General features: G+C 39.5%; 2 protein-coding genes across 3 annotated transcripts in view; both read right to left on the reverse strand.

Annotated features, from left to right (window-relative positions):
• LOC111319737 (uncharacterized) overlaps window positions 1-25845 on the reverse strand; it is a 147704-nt gene that overhangs the window by 16854 nt on the left and 105005 nt on the right. The window contains exons 1-2 of one of the 2 annotated variants that reach the window (XM_088756097.1): window positions 1558-1990; window positions 977-1099 (exon numbers count right to left, since the gene is read on the reverse strand). The exons of the other annotated variant lie outside the window; for it this stretch is intronic. Of the exons in view, the coding sequence (XP_088612223.1) occupies window positions 977-1099; window positions 1558-1879 (445 nt within the window). The 5' untranslated portion in view covers window positions 1880-1990. Of the gene's footprint in view, window positions 1-976; window positions 1100-1557; window positions 1991-25845 lie in introns of those variants that run through there. 2 annotated transcript variants of the gene reach the window in all.
• Window positions 5748-16062, reverse strand: LOC148733594 (E3 ubiquitin-protein ligase DZIP3-like). The gene is made up of 5 exons (XM_088756137.1): window positions 15869-16062; window positions 9484-9560; window positions 8415-9110; window positions 7944-7985; window positions 5748-7803 (listed from the first exon to the last, which is right to left on the reverse strand). Exons 3-5 carry the CDS (start codon window positions 9070-9072, stop codon window positions 7760-7762), a joined length of 744 nt encoding a protein of 247 aa, XP_088612263.1. The 5' UTR covers window positions 9073-9110; window positions 9484-9560; window positions 15869-16062; the 3' UTR covers window positions 5748-7759.

Below are 25845 nucleotides of genomic sequence, written 5' to 3' on the forward strand. Positions count from 1 at the left end.
CTGCTCTCGGATGGCTGCCTCATTCGCAATGCGCACATCCACACTGAACCTTACGTTACCATCGCTACTAGAGGTGAGATCCACCCTGACGATCCATCTGGTACTTCCTCCGTAAAAGTTCGTCAACTTTTGTATCCACCTTCTCTCACAGTCCAAATGGTATCCTGTAAACTGGTTGCTCTACTTACTTTACCGACTCATCAACATGCAGATTAAGCTGGTAATCCCTTGAAAAGACGAACACCAGTGAACAAGTGGTTGTATTTCTCTCTGATGTCACCATTTAACGGAACGGATTGTTTGCATGAAAAAGGACCAATGTGCAGCAAACTTAACAGCAGTCTCTCGGCCCAACAGAGTTCGACCACCGCCTTCAACTACGAGAAAGTCAGCCCTGATTCCACTATCCATTCCAGCGAGCGTAACATCAGTTGGAAGCGTTAACAAGCTTGGTAAAGGCTCAGTAACACCATGTGCAAAAAGTTACTGGGTCAAATTGGCTGACTATCCGCCAAATAAAAGCACTTGACAACCAGAAAAAAATGTTTTGGATTGACGACTCATTGAGAACTTTGAAAAACCTCCCGCTGAAAATAATGTCTTTTTTTCACAGTGGTGAAAAAAGAAAAAAAAAAAAGAAAAAACAGCTGAGAGTCTTTCCAACTCAGTGAAGTGTCGCGAGCGTATGACCATGGAGTTTCTTTTCCATATACACGGCTGAAACTAATCGAGCATTTGATCTTTCCCAGGGTCTTTTTTTTGAAATTCGGAATACTTTTAAACAGACCTATTAATTGAAGGAGAAACTGTTGGTAGGTACTCTGATTTGCCAAAGTTTATCTAATCTCATTTGTCTTCTAAACTTAACAGTGATCCGGCCTTGCGTTTAACCTTTATTTTAATTTTTTTTCATTATTTTACTGACACTATGTTTCAGGTTTGAATCGAAGTAAAAATCCAATATATGATGACTTACAATTTAGTCCACTGGCTCCGGATCCAACTTTTTCAGCGGCAGGAATGTCAGGTGTAAAAGCCGTCTCGGTCTGAACCTGGGACAAATATTCTCCTTTATTTGTTGATAATTGTTGATTCTCGTCTGTTGAATGGTAGCATAGAATCGTTATTAGTTTTACGTGCTAATCGACTAACGTGACAAGGGATTTCTAGCCCGTCCCAGTTCTGACTTTAGCGGTCGTATAACGCTTTGTCTACCAACCAAAGAGCTTATTGGCGAGTAACACGTCCACATGCGGCAAACATACCAAGGCATCCTCTAGAGGGTCCTAATTCAGTTATCGATCAAATCTTTTTACAATTAATATTTATTTTTTAATCTCCTCAAATTGATCAGATCCTAACAGCACATGTACACACACCTCGCCTACGAGTTCACTGTGGCTCAAATAGTACGCATCTGTTTAAAAATTGATTTTTTTAAAAAAGCAAGCAGCTACCGTGTACAATTCCAAGTCTTTGGAAAAACTGCCGATCAGTACACATACCAGCAGCTGTTTCTTTCCTTGCTTTATTAGATAGCTTCAATGATCAACTTACGAGCAACGAGAAAATTTTTGCACGCCAAGTAATCCTCTTCCAAAATTGTTGTTTTCAAGCTGACAGATGTCACATTATATCTTCTCTTCATGTCATCTGTCAAAAAGTAACTCTCAGCAGTTGTATTAAGACAACCGGAGGTGTATTCCTCCCATAGGCACTGAAGAACTTTCAATGTACGACACTCCACTGTTATTTTTAAACTTCCATCCTCTGCCGCTTTTACATTTAATCCAAGTGACTGAAGATGATAATAAAGGCCATGGGTTGTGTCCTTGCCTTCCATATTTGAACGAAACTGTTCGCGCACCTCGGACATCATCTGCCGCTCTGTTTCGTCTTCTTTCGAAAGATCTTCCCTTCGAGGGTTCGAATACTTTGTATCAGTTATTTTCAAAACAAGGCATAGCAAACCTAAAAGACAGGATCAAAATTGTCCAGATTCGAGATGAAAAAGTCATTTTATCGAATTGAGCTTCAATTTCAGTAGAATTACGGCATAAGAGCTAATCTAAGGTTAGAATATAGTTAGAATTCTAGAATCGTATTTAAATAGAATCAAAGAGGATGAAGATTGTTGTAAAGTAGAGACAACGTTTCTTTCGCTAATGTCCTAATTTCTATATCACAGTGTTACACGAAAATGAATAAATAAACCATATATACAGTAAACGCAAAGGACGTACACGCAACTATTTAAATTATGCAGACATCATTAAGATAGTTCTTTTTATCTCAATCACACGGAGTATGTATATGGTATATAAAATTCATCCCTCCTTTCAAAGATCTAGTCTGACCACTGGACGACGGACTCGTCTTTAGAACGGTAAAGAGTTCAGGTTCAGGCCCCGTTTCTACATCAGACGCTGGACTCGAACGTGTTTTAGTATTGGCTTCGCCATGGGACGTGTTCTCTCCTGCTTCTGGAGCAACTGGCCAAAGAGGTTGTAACAATTTGGCTTGGCCCTTAGGTGCAAGGTGCTTGGTGCTTCTATAGTCTCACTACTATCAGGATACTGCACATGGGCGTGGTGACGGTTTTCCTGGAGCAATACCACTTCATCAACCAAAGGTTCCGCCTCGTTGGCGTGAACTTGACGTTTCAGGTGGACGAGTTCAGATGTAGCTAGCTAATTGGAAATGGAGGCACCAGAGGAAAATCGTCGAGAGATACCAAAAAAGCGCTCGTGTGGTGTTTCATTGGTAGCTGTACATAACAGGGAAAGGATAGAATGCAGAACGTCGAGAGAAACCTTGCCAATTCTTAGATGCCAGGTTCTTGGATTTCAGGCTCATCGTGATTTCCTACCATAATACTCCATTGCACCTTTCTGCTTGGCCATTTCCTTCGGGGTTATAGCTCATGTTCCTACTTGTGGCAACCCATTTTGTTGTTAAGAGGTCTCGGAACTCTTTGCTCATGAAGGATGCCTCTCAATCAGAATGGACATACGCTAGCATTCCGACGAGTGAGAAAAGTGAATTCAGCCACTTAATAATCATGCTTCTCGACGCATCGGATAGGGAAAGACAAACGGAAACCTAGAGTACTGGTCGACCACCATGAGGAAATACTTGTTTCTGTCGTTGGTCGGTAGTGGGCCTTTGAAATCGATGTTGATCCTCTCAAATGGCTGGGTGGCCTTGATAAGGGGAATATTCTCTAGGCGGTAGAACTGAGGTTTGCATTCACAACAAACAAGGCACTTCTTTGTAATCTTCTTTATCTTTTCTAGGGAGAAGGTTAAGCTCTTGTTTCGTACAAAATGGTTTGATTTTGTGATCCCCGGATGGCAGAGGGACTCGTGAATCGCATAAACTGAGTCCTCAGTTGCGGTGGCGCACGCAGTAGTAGCGCATCTGGCTCTGGACATGACATCTGGTGCGACTTTGTCACTTAAGGGCGATAAATTATGTCAAGGCTGTAGCAAGAGAGTTCAAGTCTCCAGCTTAGGAATTTTGTTTTCTTTATCCTTCCTTTGTGACGTTTGTCGAACACGTGGGATACTGACTTCTGATCAGTCTTGAGAATTAAGTGTCTTCCAGTATCTTACGACCTCAATTATTGCCTGTGCTTCTTTCTCTACGGATGCATGCTTAAGCTTACTACCTTGAAGGGTTCGTGAGAAGAAAGCTACAGGTCTACCATTTTACTAGTGCTACGTCTGAGGCATCCGTTTCTTCCTCAAAGGGAATGGTCTCGTAAATTGCGGTGATAACGGCTTCCTCTGCCGTCTTCTTTAAACTTTCAAATGCCCCACCAGCTGGCTGTGACAGAGGGGATGATCTGTATTCAGCAAGTGGTTTGACTCGATCTGACTTGTCAGTGTTGTAACAGATGTTCTTATACTCAGCAGCCTCAAGGAAACGTTTCAAGTTCGTGTTCCTCTTGGTGTTTACCACAAACAGTTACATTGTCAAGGTACGGAAAAACTGCCTCAAGATTATTCTCTGCAGCAAACATCATCATCTCTCTCTGGAGACAAGCCACACCGTTAGTGACGCCAAATGGCAAGCGAGTAAAGTGATACAAGTCGTGCCGAGCTTCCAAGGCTGTGTACAGCTTGTCTTCATCCTTAATTGGTACTTGATGATACGCACTTTGGAGATCAATGGTGCTTAAAACTCGGTACTGGGCGATCTTATTGAACATATCGCTAATTCTCGGCAAATGAAAAGTGTCGGGTAGAGTAAACCTATTAATGGTCTGCGAATAGTCATTTGCCAACTTCTTTTGGTGATTTCCATCCTTAGTTACCACGGCCCGTGCTTGCCATGAGAGTGACGTTGTTCTATTATACCTTCCCAGAGTAATCTCTTCACCTCTGCGTCAATAAAGGTGAAATCTTCTTGGCTGCAAAGTCGAGACTTAAGTGGCAATTGGATGGCAATCCGCAGTCAGGTTTCCAAATGGCTCAGGAGGTTCAACACTAAGTTCACTAAAACCACAGACAGACAGGGGTGGTTTAGTGCCTCCATGATGAAACACGACGCTTGAGCGCCGAGACTGGAAGTCAAGACCCGCTGTGAAGTCAGCACAGGGGCCAGGTAGGACAAGTAGCTTGAAACCGTCGTAATTGCGTCCTTGATAGGAAAGATTAGGTGAACATGTTCCTTTTACCTTAACAACGATAGATGCAGAAGTAGCCATGGATACCGTACCAAATGAAGGATAAATTGTCAGGGCTACTTTGTCCACTAGATTTGGATGTATAAAACTTTCACTGTAACTACTGTCTAAAAGGGCTTCAAATTGAAATCCTTCAATTTCAGTAGTTCTTGATGACTTTGAAAGAGAGGCTGGAGTGCTTGAAGAGACCGTGGCGAGTGTCGGAGACAGGCTGCAGACTTTATTCTTACTAACAGTCCTTCTACGGAAAGCACTCGCGAAGTGACCTCTCTTATGACATTTTGAGCAAAGTGCATCGCGAGCTGGACACTTAGAGCGAGGATGATTATCGTTTCCACAGAGGCAGCAAGTAGAGCCTTTAGTCCCTATTGCTGATAAGGTGTTGGGATCTGGTTCTTGTTACGATGTGTGAGCAGTTGTTAGTGGAACTGCAGCGTTTACAGATGAGGAAGGTACGACGTACGATTCAGAACTTCACACGGCTGTTTCAAGAGTCCAAGCCTGATCAAACATGGTTTTTAAATTGAGTGTATTATTCTCCAATGATTTTTGCTGGATTGAAGGGGACTGTAAACCAGTGATGAAGGTGGCCATTATACCTTTTCGCGATACTGTATAGCTGCTACACTTTGGAAGTTACATTCCTAGCTGAACGTCTTTAGAACTCTCAACGAGTATTTCGTGAGGCTGTTGGTGTCGTGTAACAAGGATAGCGCCTCTGATTGCTCAGTTAACTCTACCTTGCTACGTTGTCTTAAAATAGCTTCTACGTTTTCCCCGACGAGTATGGTGGGCGCGACAAAATAGTTGGAAGACCTTTAAGACTATATGACAAGATATACAGGTTATGCTACGTAATATTTGTGCAAAGTCCTTCCCTCAAAGCTCTGTGGTTCGCCCAGCAAAGTAGCCATAAGAGTCTACTAGGAAGAGGGCCTCAACGAGATTTACAAGGAAGACTACAACGATATATCCCCTTCCAGCCCTCTAACGGAGTCAAGAGTTCAAATTTGTGGCAAATACACAATAAAACTGTTGACTGGAGTATCAACCACATGGAAAAGAATCAAGCAGGAAGAATAATAGAACTAGTATTAATCAAAGCTCAATGAGTAACGTTAAATTATCACTCAGGTGTTATCTCGTCGATTAAAAATTAGAAATAGCATTTCGAAGCTGGGATCGTCTTGTATTGTCCTGTTGCAAGTTTACCTAAAAAGAACCTTTGGAAAGATTTATCAGTAAGATTTTAACAAAAGTTTAAAACCTGTCTTTTGAGCCTGTGAGGAGGCTCTCGTATCTGGGTTGGCCTCACGACCCCTTTTGGACACAACCGCCTATCACACCATCGACAAGCGCTTGAGGAAAAAGGCACTGAAAACCTTGTGCTCTTTCATCGAGTACAAAGAGGAATATCGAAGGATATCGGGGCAAATTAAAAGAGCAGCTATGAGTATTCTTCAAAGGGCGTAACTACCGCTACAGCCTGACATAAGGAAGGAAATGCAAGACGCGCTTACACTTATTTAGGAGGAACGGTCAATCAAGGCTCTCTCAGGAGGCAAAGAGAACACCAAAGCAGTAATGAATACGGAGACCTACTAAGCCAAGACGCCTTCCTTCGTTGAGAATGGACTGTGCCGAGTCATAAAGAAAGATCTGAAAAAGCGTGTCTCTCGAACCTTGAAGGGTATTGGATAACTACTAGAAGACAATCAAAACGAGATCAGACTTTGACACAAACATTCCCCAGAGTCTACAGTTTGCCAAAGGTCCACATTCTGTCATCTGTGATTACCTCTGGTATGATTAATCAGATATTTGGCTGTTATCTTCCCCCTGTGACTAACACAGCCTTTCTCGTATTGGCCATCAACAGCAAAACAATCTTAGACAACAACATCTTGGAAATCTTCGTTAGTCCTGTGTAATAACTTTCCTATCGACGCCACTGTAAAAGGTGCTTAATAGGAACAGGAGAACGACTTAGGCCTATCCGACTGCACGGCGCTTATACCTGTTCACATTCCTGACTTTCTAAATTTCAGTGCGACGGATCTATTCACGAACTAAGAGAAAGCTCAGCCATAAAAGTCCGCTTTCCACTGTAACATCCATAAGTACAGTTCCCAAAAAACAAGCAATAACTACATCATCCTACAGGCCCAGGATCTGAAAACGCTACATATACAATCCATCGTGGATCAAAGGAACGTCGATAGCTAATTACAGTATCTGAACAACTGAAAGCTTTTTTTTTTCTCTGTAAAAGAGACACAGAGCAATAAGAAACTCGCCCTCTTAAGAGAATGAGGCGGTCATCTCACCACCGGCGTATTCGGGAGGCGTACCTAAGCAAACCAGTACTTGGCGTAGAGTAAACACCATCCATAATATGTTAAACGCGATATTGTTCTTTAAGGTGGAGATCTGCTCAAACAACTTCGTGGCAGCCTACAAGGCTTACGCTCTGTTTTCAAGTCAAAGAGTATCCTTTGATCACATTTGGGACGGCCAGGAGATGTAGTTGGCCCACTAAACAAGACAGCTTGGCTTACAGGGTTCCATGGGACTGCGGAAAGGATGATATCGGAAGACTGGCAAACCTTTGATGCATTACGAAACATTCGATATGGAGGCACACCTTCACTGTTTCGGAGCACACCCAAAACTTCGGACACCGCTTCGAAACAAGGTAAATTTTATCGAATGTGATTCCCATTTTCACACGCACTAGTAGAGGTCGCGAATCACACGAGACTTCACTCTCACAACACCAATGTCAAGAGTGGAAAAACTTGAGATTTGAGAGGTATGGATGCCCACGATTAAGAAATACAACAATCGGATAGTTTTAGGACATGAGGGAAAACATTATCGAAGAAACCTTTTTGTCATTACATTTTATCACGATGAATAGCTAAAACCTTTTTCTACGATTTTGTGTATAATAATAAGGTTCGTTTTGTTATATAAGCATAACTGACATAGTTTCAATTACAAAAAAAATAATTTCATTGTTATTTTGTATTGTATTATTTTATATTGCATTACCGTATGTTGTATACTTTACTGACCTTTTTTTACCTCAGCCAGCTCCTTGGTGCAGTTTTCTATTTTTGAAAGGCATTCAGAAAGTGAAATTAGCTTCAGTTACTTACAAAGATTGATTGATATGATAAAAACAGAAAGTTAGAGTAATGGTCGATATTAGATCTAACTCTATTGTTTTACATTGCAAAAACTCACTCACCCATTTTATCTTTTAAAACAGGCACCTCCTTATTGTAGTTGTCTAATGTATGATAGAAAATATTGGTTAGTTTTCGCTAACTGGAAAAAAAAAGGGAAGAAATTTCAAAAATAAATTGAATAACTATAACTAGTAGCTTCAATTGAAAAGTTGTTCCTTGTATGTATTCTTGTATTGAGTATTGTTACGCTCAAGAAAAAGGGTAGAGTTTTCCTATTAAAAGTCGGTCATTAACATTTTTATGATTTTTCTCTGGGTATAAAGGCAAATATACAGTCATAACTAACGGTTGTGAAATGATTTTTGTGGGGAATATTGTTTACTTGCACTTTAGCACCGAGCGGAAAATATACAGTGAAGTTAGTTTTCTTTGCATAGCGATAGCAAGGGAATGAACAGCTGTGCTAATACCTTCGATTACGAATGTTTCATATACTCATGCTTCTATCTTACACAGCAAAACTCACTCACTTTCAATAACAGCCATTTGGTCTTTCAAATCAGTCACTTTTTCATCGAGCTTGTCAAGCTTCTCCATAATGTTGTCATCATCTTTTCTCCACTGTTTGAATAGTTCTTTCTGAAATTCCGCCAGCTCAGGATCCATACAGACCGTTCCTACTTCTTCTATTGTTGCCTTATAGCTCTCCTCTCCTATTCTCAGTATTACATCCTGGATGTCACTCCAATACTTGCTGAAATCGACATCGTCAATGGTGGCTTTCGTGACATGAGCGTAAACAGCATTTCTAATATGCCGGATTCTAAAAATGTCCGCTCCAAGAGAAAGATCCGTATCATCAGGACAGCTTTTGAACTGAGTGACGCCGTCACAGATGTTTGTCAAGAGAACACATAACGTGGTGATATCAAAGTTTTTTGATGAAACCGTGGACGACCTTAATGGGTACAAACAGTTCCATTGTACTGGATTAAGAATTCTTTTTTTCTTGAGACCCTCTAACTGGGGCTTGACATTTTTAAGTACCCTTTCGAGAATTTCCGGCTTCACGATGTCATTAAATTTATCCCGCAAGGCTTGACCACCGACTTCAATCAGGAGGCGACAAAGTCGAGCGTAGTTGGTTGTTTCCTTGGTGGATTTAACTGACATTGGGTGAGAGGCCATAATGACGAAAGTTTATTTCAGTTAATCTTCCGTTCAGCCTAATAAATGAAACACACAGTTGAAGACTTGGATTAACAATCAAACTTTCGTCTGATCATTTCGTGAAGAGAAGTAAACTGGGAAACTGAGTCATATCATTTGTTTGATATTTGTTGTACCAGTTTTATTCCTCTGATTACTGGCTTGTGAAAAAGAGTCCAGCAAACCAGCTTTGTGGGAGACTTTTCGCTAAATCAGTTCCTGACAAGATGGGCTTGACCTGAGAAGAAATTCTCTTCCTTCTACGTCTCTAACCCTCAAATGGGTAAATGGTCAGAGAAAAAGTGATTTACAGAGTTTTTAAACTTAAAATATCCTTTAAAAGGTCCTTAAAAAAAATTAAAATTACATTGTGTTTTTCAAACAGCTCACCCTGTTGTATTCGTAGCTCCTTCGGTAATTTCCGTCCTGAGCAGTCCATATCTTTGAGCAGTGGTTACCTGCAAACACTAGAAGAGTTACAGAAAATACGTAAATTGAATCAAAATCAAAGAGATATAAAGGAAGCATACCTCAGCTGTTCCTTCTTACTACTTTAAATACAGAAAATGAAGGGTTATGGCTTATGCATTATAACGTGTCAGCGTCAATCTACGTCAGATGAGTTGCGATTTGAGTAATAATGTTCTTTCATGAGTCGGGCCAAATTGTTTTATTTATTTATTCATTTATTTATTTATGGATTCGCACAACTACAAGTACAGGTGCATAACAATAGGACATAGGTCCCCTACTTGGTTAATGCACCCACTCCCAGCCAAGTAGAGCTATTGCCTTATTAAAATAAAAAGAACAAAAGGGAGGATAGAAACAAAGAAAGAAACAAAGAAACAAACAGACGAAGAGATAAAGAGACAAAGAGAAGAAGACACAAAGAAACAAAAGAAACTAAGAAACAAAGACAAAAAGGAGAAAGGGGGGTAACAAGGTAATTTGGTAATATTAACTATATTATAAGTTGAAGTTATAAATTGTTTCACTTCGCTTGTTCGAAGCTTTAAAGAAGGGGAAACTAAATAACAAAAAGAGGACATCAATCTTTCAGGGAGGTTTCTATACAGACAAAAAAACCGACACTGAAATTAGCATTGCAAATTTTTCTTTGTTTCCTTCTTACTGAACATCACAGGGGTTTCTGAGAATTCTCTCTCGTACTGCGCTACTAAATCAATCAGCCGTTCGTCATCTTACCAAATACCGCCAAGAGATTGTGCAAAAGATGGGATCGCAATGCACTGTGGGATCCCTTTTAGAACGCGTTACAATGGAGTAATTACGGAAGAAAAGAACAGGGTAAAAATAACTGGCCTGTTTGAACGTAACTTTCTCTCGTTGTAGTTTATTTTCGTACTTTAAACAGGAAAAGAGACTTCATCTGAACATAGAATATTCATAAGTATGCGGGAACGTCAAATCAGTGTAGAGTTCCATATTTCTTGGTAAAGAAGAAAGAAAAAATGATGTGAAAATGTCCTTTCATTTGCACATGATATATCTTTCTCAAGAAAAAACACAAAAGATGACAATGGAACTTGATCGAGGGCAGTGGGTTTGATAAAATTGAGATTGTAGTTTTGATTTTAAGTAGATTTATATTATATTTCATCCACTCCGTCTGATTCCGACAAGGAACTTTGAATCGTAGTTCTCGCTTGATACAACGGTGTTGAATGCTTTAGTGATCTTTTATTAGCTCAGTTTGGATTCCAACCTGCCATTCCTTATTCTATTTTTCTACATTTTTATACTTCAGTAAAGTGATTTAATGGAAGGCATCAGAGTGCTGTATTGCAGTCCATATTAGGTCCTCATGAGTAACTCCTTTTTTGAGGCAGATTTAAATACCTGGCTCAGTGTTTTTTGGATCGTACTCAGTATTGTTGCTTATTCAAGGAATACGGAATTAGTACTGCGCGAAATGGTTTATTTAAAAAATCATTTATCTCCGATGAGATTATTGGAACACGGGCCTTTAAATTCACTTTCATGGTGGCAGTGATATTAAAGAAGTGTAAGGTGCAATTTTGTTCACATAATTTTGGACTATGATATGTTGACTTAGATTGCCACGACTAAGTAATCGTTCGGTTCTCATCAATGTAAGAAGTGCTTTAATTGAATTTCCACTCAAACCTGATCGAAAGCTGACCATTGTTCACGCTTAACTATACAGAAGACACAGCATTTAAGAACGAGTCTCTGTAAGAACCAAACATCTTGGGAAATGAAAATTTTCAAACCCCCTTCAAATTTTGTATACAGTTAGGCATTCAGGCAGATGCACAAAAAAAAATGCCCTTTTTAAAGGTTGCAGCACTCTTGTTTCCATGATAACAACGGCTGCTTGTTTTATACCTGGGGCCTTATTCTCATACAGAAACATCGCAAATGTAGGGTAAAATGCTTGTTTCTCTATCTCAAGCCAAATACAACATTAAAAATTGGTACTTCCACCATACATAGTGACATTATTCGTCTTTACTTTAATGCATTTAATTTTCCCTGACAGTGAATGTGAGTACACCAATAGATTATTTATCTCGGCATAGTTTCGGTCATTTTTGTTGTTGGGTAAAACAGGGGAAACGGATATCTGAATTTCTCTCATTCTCGGAGACCTGGGGGCTGTGGGTCGATTTCAAGTTAGGACATGAAGAGCCCCTGGGGAGATTGTCTTACAAGACTAGTTCTGCCATCTGATTGGTGCCAGAAAATCTTTGTGTTTTTCTGCCCAATCAGAGGGAAGTGTACTTTGGAGTCGTTTCGTGTGTTTTAACACGGACATAGACTAATAGCTGAGTTGCTCGCTATATTTGTTTGGGCCACGTGACGGAGATTTGCTTGAGGTGAAAAGTTTGAGTCTCAGCACACAATGTAAGAGAAATCGATCAGATTGTCCGCGAAAATCTTACCGGAAATTATACTGCATACTTTGGCAGGTATAAGTAGAGAGCGTGTTTGAAAGTCTGCGAGGTTTGTATACAACACGATGGTTGCAGTCATTGATATGTCGCTTTAAACTTTAAACGTGATTTAAGCTTAAATCTTTCTAGATTTTTTGCTTAATTTGCTGTGACTGAAACTTTGCCAATCCCGTAAAGTTATTTCGTCGCACGGGCCACGCAGGTATGTCGAGCAACTGGCGCTTTCACCTACGTAGCTTTCTGCTTTCTGTGCGCGCCAAAATCTAATATTCGCTTTGTAGTAAAGTCGTTCACAATACGGAATAAGCTCATGGACGACCTCCAGCAAGCGCTTAGAGAAAGCTTAGCTGTGTTTCCGGATAGCTAATTAAAATCTGAACAAAGACTTATTAACGAGAACATCGTTGGAAGGAGAGATTTTTTCGGGCAGTTACCGAAGGGGTTTGGAAAGAGTTTAATCTTTCAACTGTTGCCTAGAGTGTTGAAATTCTTGAGCTAGGAAGGCCACGGATTCTCTTCTAGTCCCTTGGTCATTGTCATTTCACCTCTTCTGTCGATTGTTGAAGACAAGTTAAATACCTTTGATAATTGGGAATCGATCCGATGCTGCTTTCAATGGGAAAAACAAAACCAAAGACCAAGAAATATTGGATGGAAAGGGCGGATTTGCTATATTGCAAATGTCAGCTTAATAGTACAGGGTCATCTACCCACATCTAATAAGTAAAAGTTTCCACGCTTAGCTTTTCTTTTTTTTCAAGCGAAGATGAGATTAGATTTTGGCACGCACAGAAAGTTGCGCAAATACAAGTTGCTCGACATACCTGCGTGGCCCGTGCGACGAAATACCTTCACGGGTTGGCAAAGTTTCACTCACAGCAAATTATGCAAAAAATCTAGAAAGATTTATGCTTAATTCTCGTTTAACGTTCAAAGCGACATATCAATGACTGCAACCATCGTGTTGTATACAAACCTCGCAAACTTTAAAACACGTTTTCTAGTGATACCTGCGAAAGTATTCAGTATAATTTCCGGTAAGATTTTTGCGGACAATCTGATCGATTTCTCTTACATTGTGTGCTGAGACTGAAACTTTTCACCTCAAGCAAATCTCCGTCGCACGGCACAAACAAACATAGCGAGCAACTGAGCAATTAGTATTTGTCCGTGTTACAACACACGAAAGGACTCCAAAGCACACTTCACTCTGTATGGGCAGAAAAACACAAAGATTTTCTGGCACCAATCAGATGGCAGAATGACTGCGACCGTTTGGAACTAGTCTTGTAAGACAATGTCCCCAGGGGCTCTTCATGCCCTAACTTGAAATCGACCCACAGCCCCTGGGTCTCCGAGGATGAATTTCTCTAAAAGTGCAATGATTCTGGATCTGAAACTAAGCACCTAGTTGATTATAATATTCTAGTTTTTAAATATGTTAAAATCTCTGCGGGCCGGCCTCTACTTTTCATGGGGGAAATTGGCAAACGAGGCCCCAAAATCGGATATTGCATAATTTGGCGATGTTCATATCTAATGTTCACTACAACAAACGTTTCAGACAAATGAAGCGTACAAGGCTTTCAAAGAATGTTACCCTATGAGCTCGTAAACACTGAGAGTCTGAGAGTATAAATCGCAACTTGTCAACGGTAATGTTACATATAAAACCCAGTTGCAACAATAGCAATGTGTACAAAATAACTCGTACATGAAGCTTCCGGTGATATTTTTAAACAGCTTACCGTGTTCGTTTCGCCGTTTGTTTGGTAATTTCCTTTCTAGACAACAAAATCTTTGAATATGGGTTACCTGGAGACTCTAGAAAAGATAGAGAATGGACACTGAGTTGGAATTAATTCCAAAGAGTTATAAAGGAAGAATACATCAGTTGTTCATTCTCACAAACTTAAACACAGAAAAAGAAGGGTCATCTTTTTCTGCCCCAGAACGTGTCCACGTTAATCAGCAGTAGTAAAGTTTCATTTGAGTAAAAGTGTTCCTTCGTAAGTCAGGTCCCTTAAGTTTTAAAGCTGAGCTATTGCCCCGCTAAAATAAAAAGAGCAAGGTAGGAAAGAAAGGAAGAATGCTTGAGCAACTGCTAGCTACATTAAATTTGCTGAACAATGGCAATGTTTCGAAACAGGTGAATTTTCTACTTTATTGTCATAGCTAAATCCAGCATGGCAGATGGGTCTATCTTTATTTCTTTGAAGTTGATCATCACTTATCGACAGCTTCACAGCTTAGTTATGACATACCAGGTTAGGGCACGATTTACTTTGTCAATAAGGAAAGCAACCCAAGCAAGAAAATAAATATAACTGGAATTAGGAACCTACATAATCATCTAAGATCGATTGTTACCTGTCGAGAAGGAACAAGCTAGCATCAGCTTGCACTTCGTTTGTTCGATATGGTAGAGAAGAGAGAGCTCATTTACAAAAAGAGGAAATGTACCTCTCACAAAGCTTTTTTTATATTGACCAAAAAACCGTTTCTCAAAATACCATCGAAAACTTTTCCTTCGCCAAGTTCAGTGAGTCACTGAATATCGCTGTCGTTTCTTATAATTCATTATCATGCTGCGCTTAGAAATAAATCAGCAGTGCGTTATCAAACCAAATACGGTCTCGGAATTTAAAACGATAGCGCGCAGTCTTTCTTCGAGTCTCTAGTTTTACATGTTGTCTTATCGAGTTTCTTGATTTTAGAAAGAAAAATTTTCATTTAAGCAAGTATTTACCAAACAACGAGAGGCGCAACATGGCAAGTCCAGTTTGCGAATCAAGCTTCACGAATGAAGAGATCGCTGAACTCGGTCGAGTGCGTCATGTTTATCTGGTTCTATTTTACGTGGTGACCCACCTGATGGTCGGAATAAAGTATTTGCCATCATATAAGCCGATAACGTCCTTGAATAAGTTAATGATTTATTCTAGACACATCGAGAACCTACAACAGCTATCAATTCTGCTCGGGGTCAAGGCATCATTATCTCAAAAGATAATTCTTTAGTGGTACGTCTTAGGGGAAAAAAATTTAACTGTCTAACGGCGATACCGAGTGTTATAAATATATTGCTACTGAGCTCTGAGCGAGACTCGCTCGCCTGACATACACCGCAGATTTAGCTACAAAACTTTGTTTTCAGGGTAATCATTCTCTGGCATCAGTAAAGCTAATTTTTTCGAGACCAACTCAAAGAGGAAATTGATTTAGATATGGGCTACAGTTTCAGTTTTCCATATCAATGAGCCTACCCTGTTCTATCTTTTTTCCCGTCCTAAGTGGTGAACGCTTCGGAAAAAATAGGCTTTAAATGGATGTCTGCCGACTGAACCAGTAAAGATCACCAATTTGCATCTTAAGAGGTATTGAAGGAACCAGAAATGTTAGTTATACCCTCTGGATACTTGGAATACAGTAAAAGGAAACATATCTGCTTCTATCGGCTACTGACACAGTCGATTTTATCGATGCCTCCGAAATAACGATTCGCGTACAATCGTGCCCATCGAATTTAAGCGTCGTGCTGTTGCCGTGTTGTAAATAAAGATTTGCCTATTTGTAACTCGACATCGGCGGACTGTTAAAGGTTTTGATTCCGAAATGTTTCGATGCGGGCAGTTTTTTACTCGGCTCTCAAAGTTGAATCCAAGTACGTATACTGTTATTACCTTTCGAGTTTTGATACTTTCTGTACGCCTGGTTATAAGATGCAAGAAACTAAATTCACTTGATAATGTAGAAATCATCTTGCGCCTTTACATTAATTAAATATGTTGAATTCGAAGCCTATAACATAACCTACTAAAATCGAGTCTTACCTTTTCACAAGTAACGACGATGTCCTTTGCCAGCCAGGACAACTTTTGGTTGACCAATTTATGACAAGTCGGTTCGTTTGTGCATGAAATAGGCTGTGTCTCAGTAATCCTTAAAAAGCTTAGCTTGTTCCACTAACCAGGAGAGTTGTATGCAATATGTCGGTAAGGAAATTTCACTCCTCGAAAGCCCAGCGGATTCCTAGAAATCACGTGCACATTACGTCAATGCACGCTGGGCACACGCGCCATCAAAAAAGCCGGAGTGATCGCATCTCGGGACAGCGGACGCGCGCTTCAAAATGCAAAACAAATTTCAAAATGGCGGCTTCGGTAGCATTTGAGGATGTTCTTGAAGAAGTCACTCGTAGTGACACGAGCTAGAAGACTCCATAGATGAGGAAAGCGACCAAAAAACTGTAGCTATAGACTCGGCTGTCAATTGTTTTACAGAATGCAGTGACCTGGGGGAAAATATGGCACTCTTTAAACAAGAGGCAAAGAGATATCTAAAAGGGCTTTACGAACAACATGCTCGAGGGAACGATTCATTTGCCATTCTGTGTGAATCATCACTTAACACAGGGGCAGTGCTAAAAGACGAAGCCTGTACATGGTTGGATTTAATCTACAGGAGGCTGTCAGCTCGTCAGCGAATTAGGAGACCGTGGTATTTGGAGTTTACCCGTGACATTCCAAAGGAAATTTTTTTAGCTCTTAAAAGGGCCTTTTCAACCACAACAAATCATGAGCTAAGGAGCAATGTAGACATCGAAGGAAATCGTAAGGGCCTCTCAATCAGAATTGCATATTTGCCTTCTGTTTTTTACATGTTTCGAATTTTGACAGGAAAATCAATAGGGCAGTTGAAAAGTTACTTGAGAAGGAAGACACCTGGGAAGGGCAAAGCAAAAGTCCTTATTTCGAGGTTTAAGGAATTCAAACTGTACTACAAGTATTCAAAGCGGCAAATGACTGTTTCGTGTCATTATGGTTTCTGGAACATACATGGGTTTCCTTTACACGACTAAGTTTATTATATACAATTTGTTGTCTGTTAAAAATGCTTTTAATAAGATTCTTGCATTGTTGATTGTTTACAAGATTGGAAATAAATATGGGTTTTTAAAACCTCTGAACACTTCTTCTTGACAAATAAAAATTGAAAATTTTAATACTTTACTACAATGCATGTAAGGTATGCATAAATACTTCTGGTCTATGGACTAAAAGTTTGTTGTAATACATGTTATTCAATGGAATGATAATAAATTATTCATATACATTAACAGTACTTAATGCATGGTCAGTGAATACAAATACAGCAAGTAACATACACAAATATAAATACAGGCATTGAAATGTAAAATTCAAAAAACTGGTATTTGATACCTTATTTAAACAAGTTATGCAAGTAATAGTTCATGCCCAATTTTTAACATTGATTTGCAAGTAACTACTTAAAGATCTAACTGCACATCAAAGACAATTGTTGCAGAAAATGTACATAAACCTCTGAAAGGCACTTTGATTGTCCAACATGCAAAGCTTTACACATTTTAAAGGACAGTGATTTCACTGAGTTAAAAATTGCTTTAGTAGAGCTTCTTAGCAACAGCCAGCTTTCCTGATTGACAAGAAAGCAAAATAGCCTGCCTATGTGGATGTGAACAATACCCACACCTTTCTGACACCTCTGGCTTTGGGCAACCACAAAAACAGAAGTTGTTCAGGGCAACTCTGTTAGGGAAATACCTGTCCTTTGAAGGAATGTAATTTTCAAGGTTATATCCCCTTTCCCTTAACCAGATTAAAGAAAGAAATTCATGGCGAAAAATTTGCTGCCATCTCATGCCATAGTTGGTGTTTTGGGAGTACCTTGAAATAGCAATGTGTTTAGCTTCCCTCCCTTCCATTGAGGTAACTGAAGGCCCTTTCCATACTTGGACTTAACATCTTTGGTATGCACAGGGACAATGTGACCTATTTTCCATACAGTAGGTGTTACTATCCCAATAAAAAAAACTATAAGCCCTGAAATAGTTGGTGCAGTAAGAAGACAGCACTTTAATTTCATCATCACTGATAGTCATTCTGCAGAATAAAGAAACTGCATTTCTTAGTTGCAAGCTCACAAATGCAAAAGTGTGCAGTCTGAAGGTTTGCCTTGCAGTGTCTGCAGGGGACTCCAAAGACACAACTAGATGCATAAAATTATGTAAATACAACCTGGAATCTCTCCCTGTAAATCTATACTCAAAGTCTTTCCCATCTGCCTTTGTGTCATTAAACCACCTTGTTACTTTGTTTGCTAAGCGGGACAGCTGGCATTTAGATTTCAGTGCCTGTACAAACTTGGAAAATGGAGAATCCCAAGGTACCCCAATCATATTTGTTACATTACCTCCAAGGGCAGACTTTTGGATAGCTTCATGCAACATTATTTTGTGGATATGCTGACAGGCATTATTCTTTAGATGCAAAGGATCTAAATGTGCTCTGTCAATGAATTTACCAATGAGTGGCTCAAACTCCTGCCTACTCTTACTAGAAGCAATGAATGCTGTTATTTTGCTGCGTTTAGTGTTGGAAGCTAACTGAGTCTTGATTAATTTATCCTTGAGGTCACCAACTTTCTTAGCAACAGATAATCTTTTATGATATTCCCATGGTCTGAAATCATTATGGGGTTCTGGGCCAAATGATTTGCTTACATCAAGCAGTTGATCAGTTGAAATGTCAGCAAATGTTGAAAAATACTTGGCACTGTTTGGAAGCTCCTCAGCCAGAAAAGCCAACATTTTCATGTCATTGGGGAATTCTGAAAACTTAAATTTAATGATGGTGTTATTAACATCAAATGAGCCTTTCTCTATTTGCTCCATTTCGTTAGCAATCATTGCAATGTACCTTTTGGCTGCTGTACTTTGTTCTGAGCAGTTACTCCCAAAGATCAAAAAGTTATCTTTGTTACTCAAAACCCTGTGACCCAAATTTAGAAAACTAATGAGCCAGGCACAAGACTGGTCAAATTTACCAAAAGGGGCTCCATCTCCACCAATGGCTATTTGGAAAGTATTTGGTTCCCCAAACCAATCAAAATCTTCAGCTTTCAATGTTGTAAGGTAGAAAGCTGCTAATCTAACAAGACATTCTGTTAAATTTCTGTAACAGCCATCAACCTGATCCTCAGGTTCCAAATCAGAACAGAAGCTCTCTCTTACACTCTTTAAGGTTCCTATGTCAACTTCTTTGAGAAACTTGATAAGTTTGTCATAGGGAACTAACCGAGGCAAGAAACATGACATTACTTGAATGCGTGTTGTTTTGGTTTTCCTCTTAGGATTGGTAGTCATTGAAAGAGATCTGTACACAGATCTGTACTTTTTCTTACCCATTACCCCTTTTGAATAGAAAACTGAAACACTTCTAAGCATGTTTATGTCTGAAGTTTCAAATTTTTCTGCTGCATTCTTATAAAGTTTAGGAAAAACCTTTTTGGAAAACTTCTTACTTTTTGACATAAAGTCAACTAGTATCTTTGTAGGGCACCTTTTCTCAGCTGTACTAAGAATACCTATGTGTGCTGGAGTATTATCATTTAGGTCAGCCCCATGTATTTCTTTGGCTGCTTGGTATGTCTCTGACCTTCTTTGTGTCTCCACTGTTGAAGATGGCCTTTTCTTATCATCAAAAGGGAGGACAGTCGGGTTTTTGCGTCTTGCCTCGATAGACTGCCTGGTTAGAAAGGCCTTCTGTTTTTGAGGGATAGCTGTGCCAGCTTCAGGCAAGTGTTCTTCCAATTCTTGTATGTCCTCAGACACTTCATCTACCTTTAAAGAGGTGGAAAATGTGAAATGATTCAATTCTGGTACATGCTTGTATCTGCCGTGGTTCAAATTGATCATAACCTCAATAATTTCACTTTGTTTTTAACTCATTGCTATATACAAGAACATTAAGAAAAATATTTATTGAGTCAAGGATAAAATGAAACAAAACATTCATGTCATTTAGCTCATTAATGTAAGTTGATTATCCATGTATATAGTTGTAAAGTTAAGTCAAACCAGCAGACTCTGCAATTGCACTATATGAAAATGCAGATAAGTTTACAGCAAATATAAACAAATTTGAAAATTTTTCCTTAGTGTCCTTGCCAGTATAGTCTAACTTTTTATTTTTGTTGTTTTTTTTTTAATCATGAGTGGGAATGTTAATAGACACAAATCCATAAGGCTTCTATGTAAAATATTTTGATTGCAAAGGCACAGATCTGGATGCCAGCTTACTTATAATATGTTGATTTATTTTCTCTCTAAAATGTATGTAAGTGAGGAGTTAAAAATATTTTTCGTGGGGGGGGGGGGTATGAATACTTACTTTCAGAATAAGGTTTGATAATTTAGCCTTTTGCTTGACTAGAACTTTGTGAGTCTTGGCAGCTTCATCTCTTAAACGCCTTTTCTCTTTCAAAAAAACCCCAACATTAAACCGGCTGTAAACTTTAGCCTTCCTTCGAGCCATAAGGTTAATGTTTATGACGTCTTCTTTAACACTGCTACAACAACAACAACAGCATTTATTTAAACACGATAAAAAATTCAGCAAAAGCTGATGTGCTCCAGTGTTGAGTGATGATTCACAAAAAATGGAAAATGAAACGTTCCCTCGAGTTTGTTGTTCGTAAAGCCCTTTAACTATCTTTTTGCCTCTTGTTTAAAAAGTGCGATATGTTCTCACACATCGCTGCACCAAATAGACCAAATAGCTCGCTCTTCCTGGCCGTCGCACAGTTAATCGGTTGTGAGAACCGAAAATTTAAAAACATAGGTTTCTTCTTCCATTGCTTTTCCACAGTTCTTGGTGAAAAACTGTACTCTTGCTGTAGACAGACGAAATTTATATGAAGCCAAATATTAGCAACTGTTACTTAGCGATACGCTTAAGCACAAATAAGAACTCGAGTGGGGACATACCTGCAATACCTGCAGAGACCGTAACGAGAAGGTCGGCCATGTTTGGTATCAAAGTGAAGCTCTCACTTCGTAGAATGCAATATTGGCGCCAAATCGACGATCAATCGAACTACATTGTCGTTAGGCTTCGTAAAAAACGGCCGATCTCGATGACGCACGGAAAATGTTATTGGAGCCCAGTCTCCCAACTTCACGGCCCAAAAATGTTGCACACAGCGAACCCGGCAGTTTTTATGGCGCGCGTGCGCAGCGTGATGTGAATTGTGCTCAAAATAGCGCAAAAAACACTATTAAGTATATTACAAGAAAGAACGCGTCGCACCACAATGTAAATGGCAATTGAACTGAAGAGCGAGATTTATATCAGTTCAAGTGTTGTACATGGTTGGATTCATGGCAACCAATTTGCTAACGGTGGGTTCGATTCTAAAATTCATTCGAGTCTGTGGCCTCTTAGTATCTTTGGGCAGGAAGATTACTCGGTTCCAGACCCCTAGGACTCGATACTCACAAGATGTTCAATAAAGGCTATCCAAGTTCATCCCCCTCGTGTACACAAACGAGTCTTCGTGTGATCGACACTCTTAACTCAGTGGTTACAATTTTATTTGAGACCTCGATATCTTAACAAAACACCTCAGCCTTGCCCCTCTTTGCCTTTCTCTTTACGCATTCCAGATCTCCTCTCCAAAAGGTCTAGTTGTTGCCTCCTTAGAGAAAATAGAAATAACTTAAAATTTCATCGATTTTTATTTTTATAACCTTTTTAGTGATTTAAAGTATGTTGTGGTTTCCTATAAAAAGAGCGCGTGTACGAATTGTTTTCCAGAAGGGATGGAAAAGGAGACGAAAATGATGTTTCAATGTAACCAAGCTTCGCTTTGTCACAACCTATATGTAAAATATTTCACCGGACTTCGCGGCAAGGGCAAGCTGTGAGTTCGATCCTAACTTTACTAGTTCTTCTCTTTTGAAAGGGGGAGGGCTTGAGGGCTTTCCGGTCCGATTTCCTACAGCCCACTCACTTGTTCATGTCAACTAATTTCTGCTGACCGAGGGCAAGGGGTGAGGTACTCTGGGGTACGTGCCGCTGGTCTCTTAGATCCCCTGCCCCATCTTATAATCACTTTTGGCGACACGGTAACAAATTTTCATCCACATATCTTCTCATCTTTAAATCCTAACTTACCTGAATAATCTCCCCCCCCCCCTCCCCCGCCCCAAAAAATTAAAAATAAAAAAATAAAACAACCCCAACAATGAAAATGCAACCCCAATAGTTAAAAAGGCGACCCAATCCAGCGGTACCCCGCGAGGCTGCTAACGGGTCGATCTACAAATCCTCCGTGTAACTCCTCGGAAATTTAGAATTTAGTAGATTGCTTGGTTCGAATTCCAGCCCTTGAGGCCAAAAATGTGTTCAAATGCTCTATCCAATTTTATTTTATAAAAGGCCAAATCAACGACCTTGTCTATTAATAGATTGACAAAGCTGAAAGATTTTAAACTGATCTCTTGTCAAGTCTTACAACCTAGACCTTGAAGACGTTTTCTTGTGGGCCATTCGCTTGCGAATTTTAAACACCTCAAGTTCCGGTTCAAATTCCCCACCCCAGCCCAGCTAGGCGATGCACAAACTCCCCACCCCTTCGCACGGACGACAATAAAATAGATGCGGCTTTCCTAGGGGAGAGGGGGGATCGGTCACATGTGGGTTACTCTGCCTCCATCATTGTGTGACGGAATCCCTGTTATGGCTACACTGGCAGCATTGCATATGAAAGTCATCTTGCCCCCACGTGTTCTCTACCATTTCATTTAATTTTGGAGACCTAAAGTTTGAAAAGAGGGTTGTCCAGTTTTCTCACTCCAACTGCTCAGGCTTCAAAGGATGAACGAAATCAAACGAATCAACATTGGCGCTTTACTGAGGGCGACTTCTTAAGGTATCTGTACATCTCTATGCTAACTTTCACTTTCCCTTTTGACGATGTCGAATTTACATGTGGGGATGTGAATCAAAGGTTGTTATTCCTGTAACATGCACGTAGAAGAAACTAGGCAAGAGTACCATATAACCTCATACATCAATTATGCATTCAGTCTTTGTTCAATGAAAAGATCTGAAAACAATAGCGATAACAATAGAACTTCCCAGAGACTAGTAGTCTTTGTTTTCAAAATTTGGATTTTTTTTTCCGAAGCCTTTTTTGAAACAGGGTAAATTTGGCGCGTTCTGGATGTCGCCCGATTTACGAACGACCGCTCGTAGGATGATCGTGTTTATTCCGGTCGCCGATTTCCTATTTGCAGGCACAACCATCGTAGATTATTTGGAGGACAGATTGGGATCAACAGGTTATTTCGTCCCAACACTTGAGGTGACAATACTGTGGGATTAGCCCTAAATCCTCTTATTACCTAGCAACCGCGCTCGACTTATAAATATCCTGATGTGATTTTGCAACAGTTCATTTGACCTCAGGCCTTGATCTTGTAAGCTCCTCTTCCCATCAAGTGTAGAGCGTTAAATATATACTTGGCCTCCACTCTTCCTACTTCGCCTCCGATCATCGCACAAATACTACGAATTATGGCGCTTGTTTCGTCGCTCATTTGAACAGTTCATTTGTCCTTCTATTTTTACTTAACAATTTGCAGAAGGATTTTCATAGAATCAGAAAGACTGTTCATAAAGTTGTTTCACATATCGGCTTGGGGAGCACCTTTTGTGATCACTGTGGTTGCCTATTTCTTAAACGGAGTTCAATTTTTGGCAAACTTTGAAACTGGGTACAAGTGCTGCATCTGGAAGGAAAAAACTTGGAAGACAATGTGAATCTGGGTGGCCATTTCAGGAGAGGGCTGGACCATCATAACATACATTACCATGACCGTGTTCTACATTTTGGTTAAGCAGCGCATAAGAAGAGAGGTATTAAAAAACTGAAATTATGGTGGAAAATTTTTGATAAAGAGTGCTCGGAGGAAAAGGTTATTTTTGCACTCAAGCAAAAAAGGCCCAACCTGAGGCTGAGCTTATCCTGTTTTCTGTTGCGTGAAAGTGCAAGGGTGCAAATTCTTATCAAAGTCATCTCCTCCAGCTTTTTTGTCAAGTTTCCCAGATAGTTTGCCAATAATCCTGGCTTATTTATACCTTTAAGGGAACAGACCCACAGGGAGAGTTAAGTGTGCATAGCTGTCTCAAGAACACAACAACATCAATTAGCATTTGTTTATAAATGAAATAAATTTAACCAAATCCTGTCACTCCCCTTTGTTTTTGGAACAATTACCTCCTTTGTATCATGACCCACCTCCAGCACATGTCTTCTGAGGAAAAAAAAGTCAAGTCTGACCTTAGCCAAGTGACCCCCTTTGTGCCTGGCAAAGTTTAACCCAGTCTTTTGTATGAAAGGAGACTGGAAATGTAGCCCCTCCATGGTTCTTCCACTAGTATTCCCAGCATGACAGTTTCTTCCCTGAGTTCATACCCTCAAGTGGAGAGAGATACCATCAAATTTAACCTGAGTGAGTGACTAGCAAGTAGTTTCTCCTTATGCTAGAAGCCCTGAATCAAACATCAAGGTCATAAGAATATTAAGGAGTTGATCACCAACTAAAGAAGCTGTTCACTGTTAAACGAATTATCCATGTCAGCATCTTAAACTAAGTATATAGAACAGTATGGAGAATATGCACATTGATATAAAGATGTGTCTAATGCCAAAATAGTAACATTATGATAATAACTCAGTCAGCACTCCAACTAAAGTAGGTCTTCTCAGTCCAGTGTTCAGAATCCTATAAACAACTGGCTGGACCAAGTAATTTTAACTCATTGAGGACAAGAAAGATATGAGATTCCTATAACTAAGTGTATACCTTGCATTTTATGTACTAATGAAGTCAGCAGGGAAATTTACACCTTAAGCTTAATACTGGTAGCTAATGCAACTTGGTTCTCTTTAATTTTCAGTGTATGCCTATACACTCCTTCACTTGCCACCTGTAGCTTCCTTTTCCTTTTTGCTCACTTCATAATCAGTCTAACTTGAACTGGCACAGTTACACTGCAATCAACACTTTCCTCTCTTTTTTTCTAGCTCAAGTCAAGATTTTCTCCAGGAAGTGCATTTTTTACATGGAAATCTGCTCATGTTGCAAGAATGATCACCACAAGTTAACATTTATTCCTGTGGTATTTGTCTTGGAGCATATATGGGGAACCATAAGATTTTTCCTCCTCTTAACACATTTCTATGAACAAGGGAAGCTGGATTCTTCTTTACAATGGCTTGAAATTCTTTACGTAAGTAACAATGCCCTGTACTATCACTAATAAATATAATGGACCTGTAATATTAAGATTTAATTGCTACACCTTACCTATGGTCTTGAGCATGCTTTGGAGAATCACCAAGTTTGGCACAAGAGTCTCAATTGCTCTTTTCTTTCCATCTCTAATGTTACAAATTTGTTTGAACAGTTGATTCAAAGCTACACAAAAGAACATTTCTAACTAAAAAATACTTTGATCTATGTCATGACTAGACTAGCAGAAGTACATGTTTGTGAACTACATGAATATTCTAAGTTTTGTGTGTGCAGACTAGATACTTGAGTCTTTTTTTTGTTTCAAAGTAGTGAAATTTGTAATCAAAATTTCAATACATCTGAGGTCAGTTTTCAAATGGGTAAATAATCTCTGAACTGCCAAAAAGCATGCAGTTATTTAATACAGATCAATGTTTACTTTTGAATGGTGGTAACATTAATTTATATGTTTCCTAGGGCATTCCTAGCATTCTTATATCTTTCAATGAAAGATCTGCTTGTTAATTTTGCAAACCCATTGGTTGTCTGTAAAAGACAATTCCATATATTTTACATATCATTACTATTATCCAAATTTATGGCTTGTTAGTACCATCTCTTTTTCTGTTGGTTGGAAGGGGGGGAGGAGAGATGGACATCAATGTGGGATGGGGAGGGGGAGAG

Source organism: Stylophora pistillata, chromosome 4 (assembly GCF_964205215.1).
Source record: "Stylophora pistillata chromosome 4, jaStyPist1.2, whole genome shotgun sequence".
NCBI classification, from domain to species: domain Eukaryota; kingdom Metazoa; phylum Cnidaria; class Anthozoa; order Scleractinia; family Pocilloporidae; genus Stylophora; species Stylophora pistillata.